Raw genomic sequence first — 23,022 nt, forward strand, 5'->3', positions numbered from 1 at the left:
CTTATACAGGGACCTCTGGGTATAGGGGAGGGCTGACTGCCTTACACAGGGAGCTGGGAGTATAGGGGAGGGCTGACCGCTTTCTACAGGGAGCTGGGGGTATAGGGGAGGGCTGACCGCATTATACAGGCAGCTGGGGTATAGGGGAGGGCTGACCGCCTTATACAGGGAGCTGGGAGTATAGGGGAGGGCTGACCGCCTTATACAGTGAGCTGGGGGTATAGGGGAGGGCTGACCGCCTTATACAGGGAGCTGGGAGTATAGGGGAGGGCTGACCGCCTTATACAGGGAGCTGGGGGTATAGGGGAGAGCTGACCGCCTTATACAGGAAGCTGGGGGTATAGGGGAGGGCTGACCGTCTTATACAGGCAGCTGGGGTATAGGGGAGGGCTGACCGCCTTATACAGGGAGCTGGGGGTATAGGGGAGAGCTGACCGCTTTATACAGGGACCTCTGGGTATAGGGGAGGGCTGACTGCCTTACACAGGGAGACGGGAGTATAGGGGAGGGCTGACTGCCTTATACAGGGAGCTGGGGGTATAGGGGAGGGCTGACCGCCTTATACAGGGAGCTGGGGGTATAGGGGAGGGCTGACCGCCTTATACAGGGAGCTGGGGGTATAGGGGAAGGCTGACCGCCTCATACAGGGACCTCTAGGTATAGGGGAGAGCTGACCGCCTTATACAGGGACCTCTGGGTATAGGAGAGAGCTGACCGCCTTATACAGGGACCTCTAGGTATAGGGGAGAGCTGACCGCCTTATACAGGGACCTCTGGGTATAGGGGAGAGCTGACCGCCTTATACAGGGACCTCTGGGTATAGGGGAGAGCTGACCGCCTTATACAGGGACCTCTGGGTATAGGGGAGAGCTGACCGCCTTATACAGGGACCTCTGGGTATAGGGGAGAGCTGACCGCCTTATACAGGGACCTCTGGGTATAGGGGAGAGCTGACCGCTTTATACAGGGAGACCTCCTGGGCAGAGTGTAGGATGAAGTGCTCTCACTGTCGCCACCTACAGGACAATACGTGGTTATTTCTACCAGTTACCTCCTGTAGGTGGCGCTATACAGTCAGCTCTCGCCTGTGGGCGCTATCATGTGGTGACTTCTCTGTACAGTCACCTATGAGCACATCTCTCTCAGACTCCCTTCCCGCCCCTCAGTACTCGGCGCCTCATGACAGGACCCAGACGTGTCACTCACCACAGCCGCCTGTCACTTCACTCAATCCATTGGCTGAGCCAGCTGTCAATCACAGTCAGCAGCCGGCAACGTATGGGTCAATAGGCAGCGCATGACGTCGGCAGTCACAGAAAGCCCCGCCCATTTGCTTTACTGACAGGAGATTTATCCAATCAGTCACAGACACATGAGCGTCGCTTCCCCGCCTTATTTGGAATAAACCATTTTCACACCCGGAAAGGGGGATAACATTTTTTATTGTATTCACGTCCTGACGTTTTTCTGACTCATTCTCGTTACTGTGTATGGCAGCGGGCGACATATTGGAATGGCGCATGTTACGGCACAGATAGAAGAATAGACGGCGTTTATAGTCTGCGCGACTTCTCTGCTGAATTTGGTTGCGCCCCCTATTGTGAGCGGTCTGCGTGTCTGTGGAGCCGGCGCCGGAAATAGTGAGCGGTCGGTGAGAGGGACGCTGTGAGGGGCGGGAGCGAGCAACATGGCAGCGAGTGAGTATAGAGCAGCCCGGCCGGTGTACGACGGGGAGACGGGGAGACGGGGGGAGACGGGGGGAGACGGGGTGAGGGGATGAGGGGGTGAGGGGGTGAGGGGGTGAGGGGGTGGTGTGTGCCGGCGGGGAGGGCGCCCCCTGCGCTCAGGCGGTGATATCACCTCATGTACCTGTGCAGTATACCTGAGGAGGACTACAACTCCCAGCATGCAGTGATATCACCTCATGTACTGTGCCGTATACCTGAGGAGGACTACAACTCCCAGCATGCAGTGATATCACCTCATCTACCTGTGCTGTATACCTGAGGAGGACTACAACTCCCAGCATGCAGTGATATCACCTCATCTACCTGTGCTGTATACCTGAGGAGGACTACAACTCCCAGCATGCAGTGATATCACCTCATGTACTGTGCCGTATACCTGAGGAGGACTACAACTCCCAGCATGCAGTGATATCACCTCATGTACTGTGCCGTATACCTGAGGAGGACTACAACTCCCAGCATGCAGTGATATCACCATGTACTGTGCCGTATATCTGACCCCGGCAGGACTACAACTCCCAGCATGCAGTGATATCACCTCATGTACTGTGCCGTATATCTGACCCCGGCAGGACTACAACTCCCAGCATGCAGTGATATCACCTCATGTACTGTGCCGTATATCTGACCCCGGCAGGACTACAACTCCCAGCATGCAGTGATATCACCTCATGTACTGTGCCGTATACCTGAGGAGGACTACAACTCCCAGCATGCAGTGATATCACCTCATGTACTGTGCCGTATATCTGACCCTGGCAGGACTACAACTCCCAGCATGCAGTGATATCACCTCATGTACTGTGCCGTATACCTGAGGAGAACTACAACTCCCAGCATGCAGTGATATCGCCTCATGTACTGTGCCGTATATCTGACCCCGGCAGGACTACAACTCCCAGCATGCAGTGATATCACCTCATGTACTGTGCCGTATACCTGACCCCGGCAGGACTACAACTCCCAGCATGCAGTGATATCGCCTCATGTACTGTGCCGTATACCTGACCCCGGCAGGACTACAACTCCCAGCATGCAGTGATATCACCTCATGTACTGTGCCGTATACCTGACCCCGGCAGGACTACAACTCCCAGCATGCAGTGATATCACCTCATGTACTGTGCCGTATACCTGACCCCGGCAGGACTACAACTACAAAATTTAAACCGTTATTGTTTAACGTAGAACGATATAAGGATAATTCACACGCTGATCGTCCTGTAATCTGACAGCCTCTGGGTAAGGAGAGAAGCTCCGTCGGCCGTTCTTCCTCCTTCCTGTCATTAGGAGTGAGGCTTCTATCACACCGGAATCGGCCGATTATCGCTCCCAGCGGCTGATTGTTGGTTTAGGCGCTGACCGCTCCTCTCTGCGTCTAATAGCTGCGTGGCTGACGATTTCACACCTGACACCTCTCCGCTCTTCTCTCCTGTGTCCGGGCGGCTGCAGCATCTGACGGGCCTCTCAGCCAATCACAGGACACATCATAAACAACCCAGAGCGTCAGAAGTAATGGCCCTATTCCACGGGTCGTTTTAGAGGAGCAAACGAGCGCTATTAGCGCTCGTTTGCTCCTCGTTCGCCGCTCGCTGCCGCCGCTATTCAACGCGGCTGCAGCGAGCGGGAGGGGCGGCGGGGAGCTGCGGGGGGGCTGCTCGGAGGATCGCTGATTGTCCGGGCAGCCCATAGGATATAGCAGCGTCTGCTGCCAATGCTCCTATTCAACGGAGCGCCGGCAGCAGATTGCTGCTATATCAGTCGCTTGTTTTTCAACATGTTGAAAAACAAGCGACTGCAACGATCAGCCGACATGAACGATGTCGGCTGATCGTTGCACTCTATTCCACGGAACGATTATCGTCCGAAAACGAACGATAATCGTTCCGTGGAATAGGGCAATTACTGATCACGTTGGGTCTCTCCCCTTAGATACAGCTGGGGTGATGGAGTCAGATGTATCCGGGGAGTGGAGCACACTGCTACGCTCTTACCCCAGCTGCATCTCAGGAGAGAGACACAATGTGATCAGGAACTTCTCACATCTTTGTTCTCGCCTGTGTCCTCCGCTAGATTGTCACCGAGTTATGAGGCTCAGCGATACATTTCTGTCTCAGTTTTCCCCTTTTTTATGCACATTTTAGTTTTACGGAGGGGTATCTGGCGGTTTTCAGCTTATTTCTTACAGTTTTGAAGTATTTATCTGGGAAGAAATGCGCCAGCCGATCCCTCACATCAAACAACCGAAAGCGAATGACGCACTCTAAATTAAAGGGGTCCTCTTATTATGGAGCGATTGTTTGCTGGCCGATATTACTTCATGGAAGGGTGCCTTTACACAGAGAGATTTATCTGACAGATTTTTGAAGCCAAAGCCAGGAATGCATTTGAAAAGAGGAGAAATGTAATTATTTCCTTTATGACCTGTTCCCTGGATATAGTCTGTTCCTGGCTTTGGCTTCAAAGATGTGTCAGATAAATCTCTGTGTAAACGCACCATAGTAAAGACACCGGCTGAGAAGGGAGCGATTGTTCCTTCATCACCCGCAACATTTAGTGTAAGGGTGCGTTCACACCTACAGGATCCGCAGCAGATTTGATGCGGTGTTCAGTTATCTAAATTAAATCTGCTGCGGATCCGGTAAGTGTGAACGTACCCTAAGGGTGCTTTTACACTGACAGATTATTGAAGCCAAAGCCAGGAAGAGTCTATAAACGGAACAGGTTATACAGACAAGACAGAGATTTCTCCTCTTCTCACATCCATTCCTGGCTTTGGCTTCAAAAATCTGTGAGATAATCTGTGTAAAAGCACCAGTACACCAAATGTTGCGGGTGATGATTTATAAACTTGTCAGACAAGGAACGGTCGCTTTTTCTTTTTCCGCTTTGACAGACCATAGCACGTGTATCATTTCACCTACAGACCCACATGAGCCCTTATTTTTTACGACACCAGTTGTACTTTGCAATGACAGACTTTATTTTCCCATAAAATATGCTGCAAAACCAGAAAAAAATAATTTGCGCTGTCAAATTTTGGGGAGAAAAAGGAATTTGTTTTCATTTCAGTGAGTTTGTGTTTATGCCATTTGCCCCATGGTAAAGCGGACATTTTCTCTGTTTCTCACATCAGTACGATTACAGCGATATATGTAACTGCTGTCACTTTTATTTTATCTGATGGCTATAAAAAAATGAAAACCTCAGAGAGATGAATGCTGAGTATATACAAAGTACTGATCAATGTGATCAGTGATACATTTCTTTGGGCTGCTGCAGACCGGAGCAATGTATTGCCGAACCAGGATCAGTGTCAGTGCTATGCTGAGGCCTAGCCAGAAGAACGGATGCGATCGTGGGGGGGAAGATCCATCACACTAGACACCAGGGACATGAGGTACGAAGCATTTAAATGCAGTGGTCAGGTTTGACAGATGCATTTAAATGCTTATTTAGCCTCGCACTACAGGCCGACTAATATGACCTTAAAGGAAACCTGTCATGACAGTACCAGGTGCAGAGCTACAGACTCAGGCAGATAGGTGATAGAGAGATGAAACACATGATGCCGCTCTCTTTTCTGATCACCCTTTGCAGTTATTAAATCGCCTTATTCCTTGGAAACTGAAGTGCCACAGAAGGGATGCTGAGCCGCAGCATGCACACCCTCTCCCTCCTCCACCCATTATACATGTACAGGGCTGGAGGCTCGGCTCTGTACATCAGTCATTCAAGACGGAGGGAGGAGGTGTGCATGCTGTGGCTCAGCATCACTTCTGTGGAATAATGCAATTTTACAACTGCAAATGGCCATCAGAAAAGAGAGCGGCATTATGGGTTTCAGCTCTCTATCAACTATCTGCCTGTTCCTGCAGCTCTGCACCTGATACCAATCTGACCGGTTCCCTTTAAACCTCTGGTAGCAGCACTGATGCTGAGGTCGGAGGTCACAGCCCCTGTAAGCACTGAGCAGATGATTATACGGGAATGCTTTGTTCTGTGGTTATTGTAGTTTCATGTTGTTAATGTCTCCTTCTCTCCCCACAGTTCCACACTCAGCGTTCCTCTTAGTACTCGCTCTCTTCTCCATCGTCCAGGCTTTGACCCCCAGCCACTATCTGACCCAGGCCGATGTGGAGAGACTTAAAGATGCCTTGGAACACCCCATGTCGGACCTGGAGACGGCCTATTACTACATTGTAGGCTTTCACCATCTCGGGGCCAGTGTAGCTGATGAACAGGTGATAAACTGGACATTGTCTATATGTATCACACATAGGAGGCTGGGGATTGGTCACTGCGGGGGATGACTGTATTGGAATACATTGTGAAGGCGAGAGCGTCATCACATTACCAGGCTCAGCGGTTTAGGAGCCAGGTTTCGGCCTCATTTTATCGGGCAGGATGAGAATGTTTCCTTACCAGAAGTCAGAACATCTGAGCATCTTAGTAGTTTCACATGGAGAAAGCTTCCTCTGTCAGGGCCTGTTCACACTGTAGGAGTAGGCAAGGAATTTCAAGGAGAATCCACCGCTAATTTAACACGGATTCTACTTGAAATTCAGCCAGTAAAATATGTACAGAGCAATGTCCCATTATGTTCGGTGGGATCTCTGCTCTGTTGTTTACACGGCCGCATTTACCCACGGAATGTTCCATTGCGGATCCGCTGTCCGCCCTAAGAAATGACATGTCAGTTCTTTGCACAGACTCCACAGCAAAAATCCTATAGAAGTCATTGGGGCTTTGCATTTCCAAATTCTGCGCCTATTCTGCCAGAGATAAAGAAGTGGAAACTTCAAGCTCTTCTATTCCTCAGTGTGAACATACCCTCACTCTAGTGGCCCCTATGACATCACCTTCCCCTAGGTCAGGGGTGTCAGACCTAACCTACGGCCCTCCAGCTGCTTTAGCTTTGGCTGTCCAGGCATGATGGGAATTGTAGTTTTGCTACAGCTGGGGGGCTCCAAGTTTGACGCCTGGGCCCTATGTCTGCCATGTTTGTCCTATTGACACAGGGCTTAGTGTGGTGCCTGGCAGCAGTACACAGCATGGTACACAGCAATACAGCGTTTTGTTATGGGTCTTTGAATGTGTCTCATTGCGGGCATGCAGCGAGACGGCTGTATCACATCTGCCCAGATCTTTTTTTATTAGGCGTATAGCCAGGTCAGTAGCTGACTGATATTTCTATGGGCTCGTACACAGACTGAAGGTTTGGTGTGTTATTTCAGTATGGATGATGTAATGAGAATCTTGGTGGCTCTTACCCCATGACCTTATTCCATGGTACTGTGCTGCTTTAATACTCAGTAGTATCAGGAGTGTTTGTACTAAGAGTTGTGCTCTTACATTATGAATGTGTTCTTATTTCCCTTCACAGACGGCCTGTAACTTCATTCGCTCAAACGTTGATGTCAGTAATGTGGATTCTCTGTTCTTTGCTGCTCAGTCCAGTCAAGCCCTGTCTAACTGTGAGGTAATTTATCGGAGAATGGACTGTCCTCATCATCGTGGTATTGGGGTCTCCATGTAAGCTAAATCTTCCTGTCTCTCTAGGTACCCATCTCTAATGAAACCAGAGACCTGCTGCACGGTGCTGTCAGCGAGGATTCCTCAGTCACCCAGATATACCATGCTGTAGGGGCCCTCAATGGCTTTGGTCTCCCTCTGGCTTCACAAGAGGTTGTCAGCGCCCTGACCACCAGACTCAGTAAAGAGGAGAATGTCCTGGCGTATGTATTGCTCTTTATAACTTTTTTGCACGTTCATTTTCCCATCCTGCTTCATATGAAGAGACTTTGGGTGGGTGTACAAGCACAGTAACCGCATGTCTTCGCTTTCAGTGAGAGATGTGTGAACATGTGAGATGTCACTTATTTCTATGTAGTTCTGCTCTGAAGAAGCTAATAAAGTTAGTGGCAGCTTCATGGCAGGCCCATTGCTCGTATCATGGCTAGGACAAAGACATACGTTTTTTGTCCATGTGCTCATACCCCAAGGCTTGGGTGTCAAGACTACGATTTCCATCATGCATGGACAGACAAAGATATGCCAAGTATTGCCAAGCATGATGGGAATTGTAGTTTTGCAACAGGTTGAGGGCTGACAGTTTCCAGTTCCCAATTATGTATTGGGGCATATTCACACAGATAAAACTAGTACTGCTTATGATAAATATGCAAAAAATGGGTCCATGGAGCTTCAGTAGCGATTCTCAAAACACGGGAATAGCCAGATATCCCTCCAGGGAAGGACAATCTGTATCCAGGGGCCTCCAGATTGGGAGATCACCAAACCACCCTGATACATAGCCCGGTTGTGAGTATTAGAACATAAATAGGGAAATACCAGGGTGGCCCCCTTTTACGTCAAAGTCTAACTCAGTCGCGAATATTATGACGTGACAAGGGTTTAACAAAGCCAGGCATCCATCCACAGGCAGCTGTTTCAGGGTATTTGCCCCTTGTCAGTGTGGAGCAGGATTCTGACTAACTGGGGCAATGAAAAGTGGACCAACAAAACACAGCAATCACTGAGGTCAGGGGGATCAGTAAAACACAGCAATCACTGAACTCAGGGGGATCAGTAAAACACAGCAATCACTGAGCTCAGGGGGATCAGTAAAACACAGCAATCACTGAACTCAGGGGGATCAGTAAACCACAGCAATCACTGAACTCGAGGGGGATCAGTAAAACACAGCAATCGCTGAACTCAGGGGGATCAGTAAACCACAGCAATCACTGAACTCGGGGGGGATCAGTAAACCACAGCAATCACTGAGCTCAGGGGGATCAGTAAACCACAGCAATCACTGAACTCAGGGGGATCAGTAAAACACAGCAATCACTGAACTCAGGGGGATCAGTAAAACACAGCAATCACTGAACTCAGGGGGATCAGTAAAACACAGCAATCGCTGAGCTCAGGGGATCAGTAAACCACAGCAATCACTGAGCTTAGGGGGATCAGTAAAACACAGCAATCACTGAGCTCAGGGAGATAAGTGAAAAACTACAATGAAGTACTCACTTAAGAGTCTCCACTGATAAATTGCCCTCTATACAAATTAAATAGGCAAAAAAGGGGTCCGTTGAGCCTCAGTTGTGAGTCTCAAAACCTGGGAATAGCCATATACCCCTTCAGGGAAGGAACGACTGATACCAAGGGTGCCCCCTAGTAAGGGGATCAGCAAACCACCCTGATACGTAGCCCCTTAAGTCCCTTTGGTAAACCCTTGTCATGTCGTAATATTCCCAACTGAGTTAGACTCTGACGCAAAAGGGGCCGCCCTGGTATTTCCTTATCTGTGTCCCAATACTTACACCTGAGTGGGACCTAAGGGGCTACGTATCAGGGGGGTTTGGCAACAGGCTTCCTTCCCTGGACGGATATCTGGCTATTCCCGTGTTTTAGGACTCGCAACTGAGGCTCCACGGACCCTTTTTTGCATATTTATAGGGGACTATGTGTCAGTGGAGACTCCTGAGTGAGTACTTCATTGGATTTTATTTTTAAACATATTTTTATGACAAGAATGGCCTTTGAAATCGGTGCAAACAGCGGCCGTTCACACAATGTATTTAACAACGGCTGCTGTTCGCTACACAAATACACAAACAGCCGCACAAATAGACGTGTCAATTATTTGCGGCCGTTCGGAATCAGCAGCTGCATGTAATTTGACAGTTCAGACGCTGTGTGTGTGGCTGTCATGTCAGCTGTAGTGTCCCTGGAAACTAATGGTTAATTGTTTTCCAGTCACAACCATACGGCCGGCGGATTTCAATAATGTTCATCTGGCCGTTAATGCAATATTGGACAGATGAACATGTGAAACAGCGACTGTTGCTGTACATAGTGTGAACATGGCCTAATACTGATGTGAGCCAAGTACCTGAGGAAGATATACGTAATGAATTCTGACGCTACGGTTCTTGTCTCTACATAGAAAACTACCAATGTTTTCCATAATGCTAACAATGTAAAGGATGTGTTACCCCAGTACCCAGGTTATAGCTGATCCCAGGATTTGTCACATTCAGCATTGACAATAGGAGTTTCCGTTAGTGGAGCAGATTTCATTATCACGGATGTATAATTTTTATTGTCAATAACATTGCTCAGATCAATACTGATTGTTCTCGACAATCCCCAGCTTGAGCCTTGAAGGGTAGATTCTGGATACTTATGATTTAGTGGGAAACTGACAGCATCTAACCTGCTGCTCTGTCCCCATGGCACACGGGGCGATGGGGATGAAGGTAGTCTCCTCCGTTTTTCGGACCGAGGCCCGGTTCCTGTGCACGCCGCCGTTCTATGCACCGGAATCTGCCGGTGCTCAAGCACTGGAGGCCAGCCGGGCCGCCCCCCAGTGGGAGGGAATTCCCTCCCCTGTATGACGCGGCTCCCTTAAAATGAATGAAGTCGGTGCATAGAACGGCGCCGTGCACGGGAACCAGGCCTCTGTCCGAAAAACGGACCGCGACATCGGCTTCCCCGTGATGGCACAGTTCGATCAGTGGGTTTAGGTTAAAGAGGATGTACCAGGTGGTACATCCTCTTTAAGTTTGTAGTTTATTAGATCTATAAATGAGGCGATTTGGTGCACTGGGGGCTACTTGTGCACGTGTGTGACCACAGCTTTGTACAAGACCCCTCTCCTTGCGATCACAGAGGGTCTAACGTCCTCTGCTATGCCCCCCCATATAGGAATAATGCCCCCTGCTGTGTCCCCATATAGTAATAATGCCTTCTGCTGTGCCCCCCCATATAGTAGTAATGCCCCGTGGTATGCCCCCCATATAGTAATAATGCCTCCTGCTGTGCCCCCATACAGTAATAATTGCACCTGCTGTGCCCCCATACAGTATTAATGCCCCCTGCTATGCCCCCATATAGTAATAATGCCTCCTGCTGTGCCCCCCTATAGTAATAATGCCCCCCCATATAGTAATAATCTCCCCTGCCGTGCCCCCATACAGTAATAATGCCTCCTGCCATGCCCCCCCCCCCCCCCATATAGTAGTAATATCCCCTGGTATGTCCCCCCATATAGTAGTAATATCCCTTGGTATGTCCTTCCATATCGTAGTAATGCCCCCTGCTGTGCCTCCCATATAGTAGTATTGTCCCCTGCTTTGTCCCTCCATATAGTAATAATGTCCCCTGGTATTTACCCCCATATAGTTATAATGCCTCCTGCCGTGCCCTCCATATAGTAATAATGTCTCCTGCGGTGTCTACATATAGTAGGAATAATACCTCCTGCCGTGCCTCCCATATAGTAATAATGTCCCCTGCTCTGCACCCCATATAGTAATAATGGCCCATGGTATGCCCCCCCCCCCCCCCCCCCATATAGTAATAATGCCCCCTGCCATGCCCCCCATACAGTAATAATGCCTCCTGCCATACCATTTAGTAGTAATGTCCCCTGGTATGTCCCCCCATATAGTAGTAATGTCCCCTCCTATGCCCCCCATATAGTAATAATGTCCCGTGCTGTGCCCCTCCATATAGTAATAATGGTCCCTGCTGTGCCTCTCCATATAGTAGTAATGTCCCGTGCTGTGCCTACATATAGTAATAATGTCCCCTGCTGTGCCCCCATATAGTAATAATGTGCCCTGGTATTTACCTCCATATAGTAATAATGTCTCCTGCTGTGCCCCCATATAGTAATAATGTCTCCTGCTGTGCCCCCATATAGTAGTAATGTCCCCTGCTGTGCCCTCATATAGTAGTAATGCCCCCTGCTGTGCCCCCATATAGTAATAATGCCCCCTGCTGTGCCCCCATATAGTAATAATGCCCCCTGCTGTGTTCCATATAGTAATAATGTCTCCTGCTGTGCCCCCATATAGTAATAATGTCTCCTGCTGTGCCCTCATTATAGTAATAATGCCTCCTGCTGTGCCCCCATTTAGTAATAATGCCTCCTGCTGTGCCCCCATATAGTAATAATGCCTCCTGCTGTGACCCCCATATAGTAATAATGCCCCCTGCTGTGCCTCCATATAGTAATAATGCCCCCTGCTGTGCCTCCATATAGTAATAATGCCCCCTGCTGTGCCTCCATATAGTAATAATGCCCCCTGCTGTGCCTCCATATAGTAATAATGCCCCCTGCTGTGCCTCCATATAGTAATAATGCCCCCTGCTGTGCCCCCTATAGTAATAATGCCCCCTGCTGTGCCTCAATATAGTAATAATGCCTCCTGCTGTTCCCCCATATAGTAATAATGCCTCCTGCTGTGCCCCCATATAGTAATAATGCCTCCTGCTGTGCCCCCATATAGTAATAATGCCTCCTGCTGTGCCCCCGTATAGTAATAATGCCCCCTGCTGTGCCTCCGTATAGTAATAATGCCCCCTGCTGTTCCTCCGTATAGTAATAATGCCTCCTGCTGTGCCGCCGTATAGTAATAATGCCCCCTGCTGTGCCTCCGTATAGTAATAATACCCCCTTCTATAACCCCCGTATAGTAATAATACCCCCTTCTTAAACCCCCGTATAGTAATAATACCCCCTTCTATAGCCCCCATATAGCAGTAATGCCCCCTTTAGCCCCTAGCCTCCTTAGTTCTGGTGAAATATGAAACCCAGCCTGACGCTATAATCCTCCTTCACCAGATTTTGCAGCAGACATTGTTCATTCATCAGCTTGTTTAGTCCTATGCCGGTGACCTGTTTAGTATGAGCTGTATTTGGAGCAGTGCTTGTCTGCATAGGCTTGGTGCCTTCCTTTCTGCCCTGGTTTCCATTGGGTCCCCGATGCTGCGTCTCCACAATGCTGTTACCAAAGTCCCAGCAGCGCTGCACGGCCACTGCGAGTCCGGGGGAACACAAGCATTCACGTACAGTGTCCTGTGTTTCAGCCTCATAATCTTTCTGATTTGTGGTGGTCCTTGGTGTTTTAGCTAATCTCATACATAACACAGTGGTTAGAGCCCCGCCATCCTGAGGGTAGAGGTCTCCATTAATTCATGGCCATCTCCTGCATCTCTCTTAGACAGTAAATGAAGCGGTGATGTGCAGTGAGTGCAAACCGCTGTCACAGATTTGGGGAGTGCCGGGGGGGACCCCTGAGATCAGATCCTCTGCATATGGGAGAACATTGTGAGTTGGAACATCCCCTTTAAGGGCCTTTTACACGAGCTAATCTCCTCTCAACAAGCACCAAACCCCATGACGGAATACGAAGAGAGGCCGTGTGTGTAAGATGTGTGACGGACTACGAGGGTGCGCTCCGCTAAAGTTAAACTTCTCCTGTAACATCCCAGCAGCTGATCCCGTCCTGTATAGCGGCTTCTGTCAGTTTACTTTGCGGTGGTATCTTGGTCCCCGGAGGACGCATCATTAAAGCGGTGATAGAATTGAGTCACTTTGTATCAGGAGCATAATGTAAATAGCTAATCTCCATATAAATGGGAATGCTAACAACATGCTTAATTCCGAACAAGAATGAAAAAGCAATTTACAAGATAGTTTTAAATGCACCTTGTAGAGTGTTAAAAAGTCCCCAGTGACGGGAGAACTGTCAGCGCCGGAGCTGCTTTCCTTTTAGTATATGGATCAGGATCAGTCTGTCATTGCGGCTTCTATACCAGCTAATGCTTCTGATCTCTTCTGCCCCCTTCACTTCCCACGGGGAACCCGGCACATTTGTCATGTAAATGAGGCTGTCACCGATAGAACGAGAAGATTTACCTTTTGGGTGGGATCCTTCCCACATAAGAGTTGTAGATGTTTTTGTGATGTCGGAGCCTCATATGCATAAAAAAAGCATCAATAGCGGAAGGAGGGGCGGTAATTACTGTCCCACATGCCGCCATGTAGGTTTACAGCAATGTATACAGGTCTAAGCCTCTTACATAAGGGGTGATGGAGGCATCTAAGCACGTGCCCCTTCCTGAGCCACCCTGCACAGACATATATACTCTGTGTGTATATGTATGATATATATAATCATACAGATTACTGCTATAACCCTGGACGTGTACAATCATCTCCATATTTTCTCATTTCCATGTCTTTCTTTCTCTATAGAACCATCGAAGCTCTTCTCACCGCATCTCTGCTGTCCCAGCAAGCCGACCTGCGCGGGATTGTGGAGGAAATCGAGGTAACGCTATTTCCATGTGGCAGAGCTTTGTAGTGTTGTCTTTTATTAAGGTTTTTCCTGTGGAAAGTACAGTACATCGTTTTGGAAAAATGTAAACCTTTATAGACGTCAAGTGAATTCCATTATCCCGTTTCTAATAACTTTTTTTATTGCGTTTCCTTGTTCTTGTGCTTCAGACGTTTAGGCTGCCCAGACACACTTTTGTTAAGCTTTAGTCACGATATGTTATTTTGTTTATATATATATATATATATATATATATATATATATATATATATATATATAATCTTAAAGGGCACTCTGGAGTTTTTTTTTTTTTTCAACTGGTGTCAAAGTTATAGAGATTTGTAAATTACTTCTATTTGAAAATCTCAGCTGCTGTATGTCCTGCAGGAATTGGTGTATTCTCTCCAGTCTGACACAGTGCTCTCTGCTGCCACCTCTGTCCATGTCAGGAACTGTCCAGTGCAGCAGCAAATCCCCATAGAAAACCTCTCCTGCTCTGGACAGTTCCTGACATGGACAGAGGTGGCAGCAGAGAGCACTGTGTCAGACTGGAGAGAATACACCACTTCCTGCAGGACATACAGCAGCTAATAAGAATTTTACATTATATATATATATATATATATATATATATATATATATATATATATATATATATATATATATATATATATATATATATATATATATATATATATACATACATACATCTGACATCAGTTGATTTGAAAACCTATTCTTTTATCACCGGAGTTCCTCTTTGAAGGCCATAGCTTGGCATATGTTAGCCTTTCCTGTAGTCTTTAGCTGAATCAGTCCCCTGTACGTCTGCCAGCTGGATGTCAGTATGATGCATATAAGTTATACCAGAACTTTACCCATCAGGGGATTTACATCCTGAAACCATTACTGTAAATTATAGGGCTTCCTGTTTGAAACGTCTTTGTTTTTTTTCTCCTTTAGGACCTGGTGGCCCGACTGGATGACCTGGGGGGTCAGTACCTGCAGTTTGAGGAAGGTCTGGAAGCTACTGCTTTGTTTGTAGCTGCCACGTACAGGTTGTCAGATCACGTTGGTGTCGAGCCTGCCCTCAAAGAGGTGAGGGAAGTGGCAAGTGTTCCTGCCATATCTGTCATAACCAAAACCTTTTCCTATGTCTCTTTGGTCACAGTGTTCAGACTGAGACCAATCAGGACAGTGGTCTGGGAGAAGCACTGTTAGGGTGTTCTCTCCTGGCTCCGTGTCACTTGACCAAGACAAACCCATAACGTAAGTCTTTGGGGCCATCCTGGTCTGGTAGACACAGCAGGGAGAGGGGCACATTCTTAGTGTTTCTGAGGACGTGGCAGGTTTTGTTTTAATGACCGTTGCGCTCTAACGTACTTTTGTTGCTCATTAGGATCCTATATCTGCATTTACCACAATGTATTCTTTCCCTTTCCAGGACCAGATTGTGCAGTTAGTGAACGCCATCTTCAGCCGGAAGAGCTTCGATTCCCTCCCTGAAGCCTTCAGCGTGGCCTTTGCAGCCTCTGCCCTGTCCCACAATCGCTATCACCTTCCTCTCATTGTGGTGCCTGATGGACCCGCTGCTGTCTCTCACAAACAACCTCTGCTTAGAGTGCGTATCATTGTCTGTTTTTGCCAGCAATGTGTAAACTTCAAGGAGGGGTTGTTCACCAAAAGTTTTTTCTTTCAAATGAACTGGTGTCAGAAAGTGCCAAAGGTTTGTGATTTTCATCTATTGAAAAAATTCCAGTACTTATCAGCTGCTGTATGTCCTGCAGGAAGTGGCGTATTCTCTCCAACCTGACACAGTGCTCTCTGCTGCCTCCTCTGTCCATGTCAGGAACTGTCCAGAGCAGCAGCAAATCCCCATGGAAAACCTCTCCTGCTCTCCAGACTAGAAAGAATACACCACTTCCTGCAGGACATACAGCAGCTGTTTAGTACTGGAAGAGTGGAGATTTTTAATAGAAGTAAATTACAAGTCTCTGGCACTTGAGAAAGCAGAAGAGAAATTTTATAGGTGAACAACCCCTTCAAGTTATATGGCCGAGGCTATAGTATAAGTGTGAAACATTGCAGAATACCCCGGATATTTGACTGTTTCAGCTTTGGTTTATTTCAATGTGACTTTGCCAAAGCTTTTTTTTTTTTTTTCCCCCCCCCATAGCTTCTTGTTACCAATGTCCTGTCCCAGCGACTCTCAGATGCAAAAGTGAAACTGATCCAAGCCAAGTCCAGTAGCACCAAGGCCACCGTTCTGGAGCAGGCCGCATTTACTCCATCAGGGTAAAACTTTTCCATCTTTATAAACTGTCTGTACACGATGTGTTGCTGAACCTGACAATTCAGCTGGGTTGGATGACCATCTAATGCCGGGGGGGGGGGGGGGTCAAACTCACAGCCCTCCGGCTACTAAACTACAACTCCCATTATGCCTGGAGAGCTTTAGCTTTGGCTGCCTCAGCATTATGGAAATTTAGTTTGGCAACAGGGCCTCAAGTTTAACACCGATCTAATGTGTTCAGTGGCCCCATGGTTCTCCCCCGAGGGCAAATATTAGGGAATAAAGAATCAGACATGTTGAATTTCAAGCACTTTATTCTTTTGCTCTATTGGAGATGAGCAGTCGCTGGAGATGTCCGGCAGCCGTTCTCTTGCCCTTTCTTACTGACAACATGTGCATTTGACTGGGTTGGCGTGCACATAGAAGCAAAAAGAGCGCTAGGTCAGCCGTCTTCTGTGCATAGCCAGCTTCAGATTGGTGGTCTCCCATAGCCAGCTTCAGATTGGTGGTCTCCCATAGCCAGCTTCCGATTGGTGGTCTCCCATAGCCAGCTTCCGATTGGTGGTCTCCCATAGCCAGCTTCCGATTGGTGGTCTCCCATAGCCAGCTTCAGATTGGTGGTCTCCCATAGCCAGCTTCAGATTGGTGGTCTCCCATAGCCAGCTTCAGATTGGTGGTCTCCCATAGCCAGCTTCAGATTGGTGGTCTCCCATAGCCAGCTTCAGATTGGTGGTCTCCCATAGCCAGCTTCAGATTGGTGGTCTCCCATAGCCAGCTTCAGATTGGTGGTCTCCCATAGCCTTTATAAAATGTACGGCTGATTTTTTTGATTCCTGTTTCTGTCCCCGGTTCACATTGTTGTCATTGCAGAATGGGCTGTATGGTTGGCGTCATTAGGAGATAGTCATCCATCTTTTAGTTGTTATTATCCTGACAGTCTGTTATATTCGTGAGCACTTTTGTTGTTTTCTTATGAATCTTATATGCTATGGATTTGTAAAGATGAAATTACTGAAGCATTTGCATTAAGTGGAGAGACGTGGAGGTACTTTTCTCCTGTGGAGTGTATTTATTTTTCCCTAAGTGAGAGGGGGGGCTTCATTATTCACCGCGCTCTCCACTGGTCCTAATTATAGAAACAGGACGTGAATCTAATGGCACATGGACGGGTAATTTTCTGTATTTTCTTCATAAATAAAACCTAACTCTGCCACGTGCTGATCTGTGTCTGATTGATGTTCATACAACGCAATTCACACTGTGTCCACACCTCCTCCCTCAGGGACTCATTCCAACTGAATTTTATGGATTCCAAGCCGGCAAGTGGCTACTATGACTTCTCAGTGAGTGTGGAGGGTGACAGCCGTTTCCTGGCGAGCCAGGTGGAGGTGTGTATGACCCCGGATCTGTCTGACATAGAGACCTGTAATTACCAGTGTCATCTCATCCAGTGAATGTGCTGCATAATGTGATGTAGAGCTTTCCAGGCCTCTTCCATTTTTCCTGCTCGGGTCGAAATTATCTTAATTATCCACTTAGCGTGTCTGCATATGAAAGCCCTGAGCGCAGAATGACACCTCTGAGTCTTTTTCCTCTGCCCGCTTTCTGATCCCCTTCACATGAGCAAGAGACTCTTGAATGAAATTGTATGGGGCTGCAGGACATTGTGCCCTCATTCGCACATTTTAGACAGGTCCAAGATGGTGTTTTTGTCTCATACTTATAAAATGTGTTATGGCAGCAGTGAAAGGAAATGGTTAATAAAGATCGATAGTCGTTCATACTTGGCACATCAGAAAAGTTTCTCTATGTGAACGGTTATCGGGGAAGGGGATTCAGTCATGATGTGGACTGTGGATTCTTCTATTTACAGATTAAGGTGAAGGTGTCGACAGAAGTTGGAATCAGCAATGTAGACCTCTCCATTGTGGATAAAGACCAGAGTATCTCTCCCAAAACTGCCAGGTAACTATGGCTATGGCAACTGACTATTCCAAGTGTGAGGATAAGCTGGCGGACGCTGACAGGACCTCTTCTTTTCAGGGTGATATTCCCCTCTAAAGCCAAAGGACCATTCACTGCTGACAGCCACCAGAACTTTGCCCTGTCCTTCCAGCTCACTGATGTGAACACCGGAGCCAGCCTGACACCACATCAGGTACGCCGCCGGTATATAGGACACATAACTGCTTTGTCTCATATTCCTTTTTGCATTTGTTCACAAATAGGCGTGCAAGATTTAAAGATTACTATGCGTGTTAAATGAGATGGCTTTTCTCTTTCCTCCAGAAACACCAGTGCATCTGATTTGGTATTACACCACATTCTCCATGTAGGAGAAGGTAGCTGATTTATAGGGTTACACAGGGACACAAGGATTGCAGTGTTTTACTGTGATTTCGCAAGTAACGTTAGTAGTGTAGCATTGTGATAGAGCGTTACTTGCAATATACTGCAATAAGTCATAATGTTTTCCTATTATACATGTCGCTATATAGTCTTAACCCCTAGGTGTCAAACTCAGGCCCTTCAGCTTGGCATTCAGACACAATGGGAATTGTACTTTTACAGAAGCTGGAGGGTTGGAAGTTAGACCCCCCTGCGTTAACCTGACACCCAACACAGCCCATGGACATTGCTTTTTCTGAGGGGTTGAAAGGATATCCTATTCCTATTTTCTGGAACAGACATGTCAGGAGACCTGCAGGTCCTTCCTATAACTTCAGGTCTTTTGCTGACAAAGCAAGTTCACTCTGTAAGAAAATATTACATCCAGGCCAACCGAGTTATTGTCTGTCTGCTTGTTTCCCAGACGTTTGTTCGCCTGCATAACCAGAAGACCGGTCAAGAAGTTGTGTTTGTCGCTGAGCCAGACACTAAGGGCACATATAGGTTTGAGCTTGATCCATCGGAAAGGAAGTCTGAGTTTGACTCTGCATCTGGGACATACACTCTCTACTTGATTGTAGGAGACGCCACCCTGGAGAATCCCATCTTGTGGAATATGGTATGATGTGTTACATTGTCAGGGGCGCTGGTTCTGTCAGGTCATTGTGTGGAAATAGGAGGGCTCTGTGTGTGTCCAAACTTTGTAAAAATTGTTTTTTATAAAATCCTGGTTTAGGCTGATGTGGTCATCAAATTCCCTGAAGAGGACGCGCCAACCACTGTCCAGAGCAAGAACCTGTTTACACCCAAGCCAGACATCCAGGTAACCTAATTCATGGTGTGGGTCATTGAAAAAAAATTTATGTAGTTGGTCAGTTCCATACACAAACCCTATTGTATGAGAATAGGGCCCATGCACTAAGCCCTCGTGGTGTGATCGTATCCACAATAACCCAAACCTCCGGCGGCAGGAGCCGCTGCATGCTGATCGGGTGAGGAAACATCACGACAGGTACACGTTTAAGCGCCCTGAGCAGGTGAAGTTCTGCATTTCACGTATATTTATAGCAGAATACCATTTGTAGTCCGTTCACAGGCTAGCACTGACCTGACAACCTGCCTCATCTGCTTGACAATTCTGTTTATTTGCTCATTATTTTATGTATAGTACAAGAGGATGATTGGTAGGGCTCATATCAGGGACCTGGCCACTGTCGTCTTGTACACCGCATTGCTCAGTCACTCGCCTACTATGGTCTGTAAACCTATAATGGGAAAACAGGAAAAGACCCTTTCACTGCTAGCATGGATTGAACTAGTGATCTTATGTGATTTTTACCTTACCCGAAGTCTGTTTACCTGCAGCACTTATTCCGGGAGCCAGAGAAGAGGCCACCAAATGTCGTATCCAATACTTTCACCGCCCTGGTCCTGGCACCATTGCTGCTGCTCGTCATTCTTGTAAGTTACTGGCTCTAATGCTCTGGATTTGTTACAGCGTCTCAGGCTGTTTGATATTTGTTCCATCTTTAAACACTTGGATACAACTCTACATTACTATTTAGTCAGCTTGAAGTGTCACTAAACCTCTGTACCACTTCTGATATGTCATAGTGACCTGTAAGATGTTATGATCTGTGGGGCTCGTCTGCCGAGACCTATTCACAGTGCACAGGCACAGTAGAGATCGGCTGATCGCTGTGTCCCCTTGTTTCTGGACACATGGAGTACAGATGTCATGACAGCTTCTGTATCGGACTGTCATGGTGTCCAACCGTGTTTCCAGGAAAGACCAGCAGGAATGGAGTGACATAGAACGCAGCTGATATCAGTCTATCAATTGATAAGGGTCTCGGCAGCTAGACGCCCTCCAATCATAACTTTTGAATAATAAGTTTGCTGTCTTTCTCTCCACTGTGCCCCAGACTTTGATAGCGATCTCTAACATAACTTATAGCACTTTATGGCTGCACATAAGATGCTAAAGGGGTTATCCAGGATAAAAAAAAAACATGGCTGCCTTCTTCCAAAATTCTTCCACTCTTGTTCTCAGTTTGTTTGTGAAATTGCAGTTCAGTTCTATTGAAGTGAATGGAGCTGGATTGTAATACCACACACAACCTGAAGACAGGGGTGGTGCTATTTCTGGAAGAAAGCAGTCATGTAGTTTCGAGTTTTGCATAAAAAAAAAACAATCGGTGACAACAATCAGTGTACACCAGCAACCTGGTGCAAGAATAGTGAATGGGCCCTATAGTTAGTGTGTACCAGTGTTAGTTATAGGTGATGTTATACAATAGATATGATGATCTGCTTTTTTTCACAGTGGGTGAAGATTGGCGTGAATGTCTCCAACTTCAGCTTCTCTCCGAGCACCCTGGTCTTCCATCTGGGCCATGCAGGTACCCCCCCCACACACACACACAAATAACTGCTGTAAATCCATGAGCCGTATAAGCGGTCCTAATGGTCACCTCCTCTTCTAGCTATGCTGGGCCTAATGTACGTTTACTGGACTCAGCTGAACATGTTCCAGACGCTGAAATATTTGGCCCTCCTGGGAGTCGTCACGTTCCTGGCTGGAAACCGCATGCTTGCCCAGAAAGCAGTCAAGAGGTACAATAATCTCCCACCTATCTAATGGTGGAATCAGAATCCATTTGCAGCCAGTTGCTGGAGGATTTGAGAGCGTCTCCTCTTGCTCTCAGATAACCTGTAGTCTTACACTTACCGCCTTCCATTTCTCCTGTACAGCAGGATAATTTGTTCCTTTCTGATCTGATTCGGCTGCTGTAATCTTGTCTCTATAACTCCCAGGCTTTTACCTTCTCTCCCTCTGCTTCTTTCTCCTTCCTCTCTTCTCTCAGGACTGCAGCTGAACAGAGCAGTAGGTTGGCAAAGTATAGAACTCTTCGGTAATCTGGGGGCGTCCTGTGAAGTAAGGCTGCCTTACCAAATCATGTTAACCCCTGCTCGGCATGCATGCTCCATAACACCACCCCCTTGCATCATGCATTATGACCGACCACTCGCTGGCACTGACCGCTGCTTCACCGCTTGTACCAAGTGTATTTGTGTATATTTTGTTTCACTGAAGTGCAGCTCTACTAACCTGTTCTTCTAACATGTATTCCACCTCTATTATTTTGTCATTAATATTCATTTGCATCCATAACAAAAGGAGGGGGGGGCTGATCTAGAGAACCGCTACTCACATAGGGGCGGCTTATGGGGTCTTACATCTGTGCTTATTTTAGGGAACATTGCAGGCTGGAGCGATTGCTGAGTATTTGCTCTGCTGATCTATTAAAGGGGTTGTTCAGCAAAAAGTGTTTTCTTTCAAATCGACTGGTGCCACAAAGTGCCAGAGATTTGTAGTTTACTTCTATTAAAAAAAATGTCCAGCAGGAAGTGGTGTATTCTCTCCAGTCTTCCAGTACTTATCAGCTGCTGTATGTCCAGCAGGAAGTGGTGTATTCTCTCCAGTGTGACACAGTGCTCTCTGCTGCCACCTCTGTCCATGTCGGGAACTGTCCAGAGAGGTTTTCTATGGGGATTTGCTGCTGCTCTTGACAGTTCCTGACATGGACAGAGGTGGCAGCAGAGAGCACTGTGTCACACTGGAGAGAATGCACCACTTCCTCCAGGACATACAGCAGCTGATAAGTACTGGAAGACTAGAGATTTATTATTTTAATAGAAGTAAATTACAAATCTCTGGAACCAGTTGATTTGAAAGAAAAAATTTGGGGGGGAGAACAATCCCTATAACTTTTGACTTCTGTTGTTGTGATTGCATTCTCTGATCACGACCTGCATCACCCCAAGCTAGATCCTATAGAGCAGGGATGCAAACTTTTTCTTATAAGTTGGAGTGGTGTGGCCCTCTCCTGCCGATCACAGGTTGTCCTGTTCATGGCCGCCTTCAGGTCTGTGTGTGTGTATATAGTATATACAGTGACAGCTGTCCTGAGGATTTCCTCTGTACACTCGATGCAAATTGTATTTTATATGTAATATTCATCCTTTGTTTTAACAGGTCAAAAAAGTGAAGTGAGAGCAGACATGACACCAATCCACCGTAAGATGTCGGCGTCGCTTCATCCGTACACGTTGTTCACACGTTCAGTCCTTTTATTTTTATTATTTTTTTCTGTGCCCAGAATGTTTTCTTTGCACTGATTGTTATAGGACCGCCCCTCAGCCGCCCCTCTTCATTGATACCACTGTGAAATCCATTCCAGACGTTGTGTACGCCGACATCGTTGTGCCAGGACGGGAAGCAGCTCTGAGGCCTGGGCATCTTCACACATTCACAGACGACCATAGTATTGGGTGGCCCCGGGGATCGGCACCATGTCATATGGGGGAGGGGGCAATGTGAAGAATGAAATTGGGAAAAGATTTAACATGGGACTTCTGGAAGTGTTTAATAAAATGGAAGGTGAATGGG

General features: G+C 47.2%; 1 protein-coding gene across 2 annotated transcripts; it reads left to right on the forward strand.

The window, feature by feature from the left end:
• The first annotated feature begins 1,529 nt into the window (after positions 1 to 1,529).
• On the forward strand, positions 1,530 to 23,022 carry RPN2 (ribophorin II). Of its 2 annotated transcripts, XM_069951990.1 has the most exons (18): positions 1,530 to 1,697; positions 5,799 to 5,992; positions 7,135 to 7,230; positions 7,311 to 7,486; positions 13,807 to 13,882; positions 14,852 to 14,986; positions 15,333 to 15,509; positions 16,065 to 16,183; positions 17,464 to 17,569; positions 18,055 to 18,146; positions 18,225 to 18,339; positions 18,994 to 19,188; positions 19,306 to 19,392; positions 19,935 to 20,030; positions 20,896 to 20,971; positions 21,056 to 21,185; positions 21,437 to 21,507; positions 22,609 to 23,022. In XM_069951990.1, the coding sequence occupies exons 1-17, from the start codon at positions 1,688 to 1,690 to the stop codon at positions 21,486 to 21,488; spliced, it is 1,932 nt and encodes a 643-aa protein (XP_069808091.1). In that variant the 5' UTR covers positions 1,530 to 1,687; the 3' UTR covers positions 21,489 to 21,507; positions 22,609 to 23,022. The 2 variants fall into 2 exon arrangements, with proteins under 2 accessions (XP_069808091.1, XP_069808092.1); XM_069951991.1 differs by lacking the exon at positions 21,437 to 21,507 and having other exon boundaries at positions 1,537 to 1,697.

Source organism: Dendropsophus ebraccatus, chromosome 14, assembly GCF_027789765.1.
Source record: "Dendropsophus ebraccatus isolate aDenEbr1 chromosome 14, aDenEbr1.pat, whole genome shotgun sequence".
NCBI lineage: Eukaryota > Metazoa > Chordata > Amphibia > Anura > Hylidae > Dendropsophus > Dendropsophus ebraccatus.

Excerpts from the sequence above, each read along its gene's own strand:
- RPN2 (XM_069951990.1), top strand. Across the intron at positions 17,570-18,054 it reads TCCTGGCGAGCCAGGTGGAG|ATTAAGGTGAAGGTGTCGAC; the intron begins GTGTGTATGACC and ends TTCTATTTACAG. Across the intron at positions 20,972-21,055 it reads CTTCCATCTGGGCCATGCAG|CTATGCTGGGCCTAATGTAC; the intron begins GTACCCCCCCCA and ends CTCCTCTTCTAG.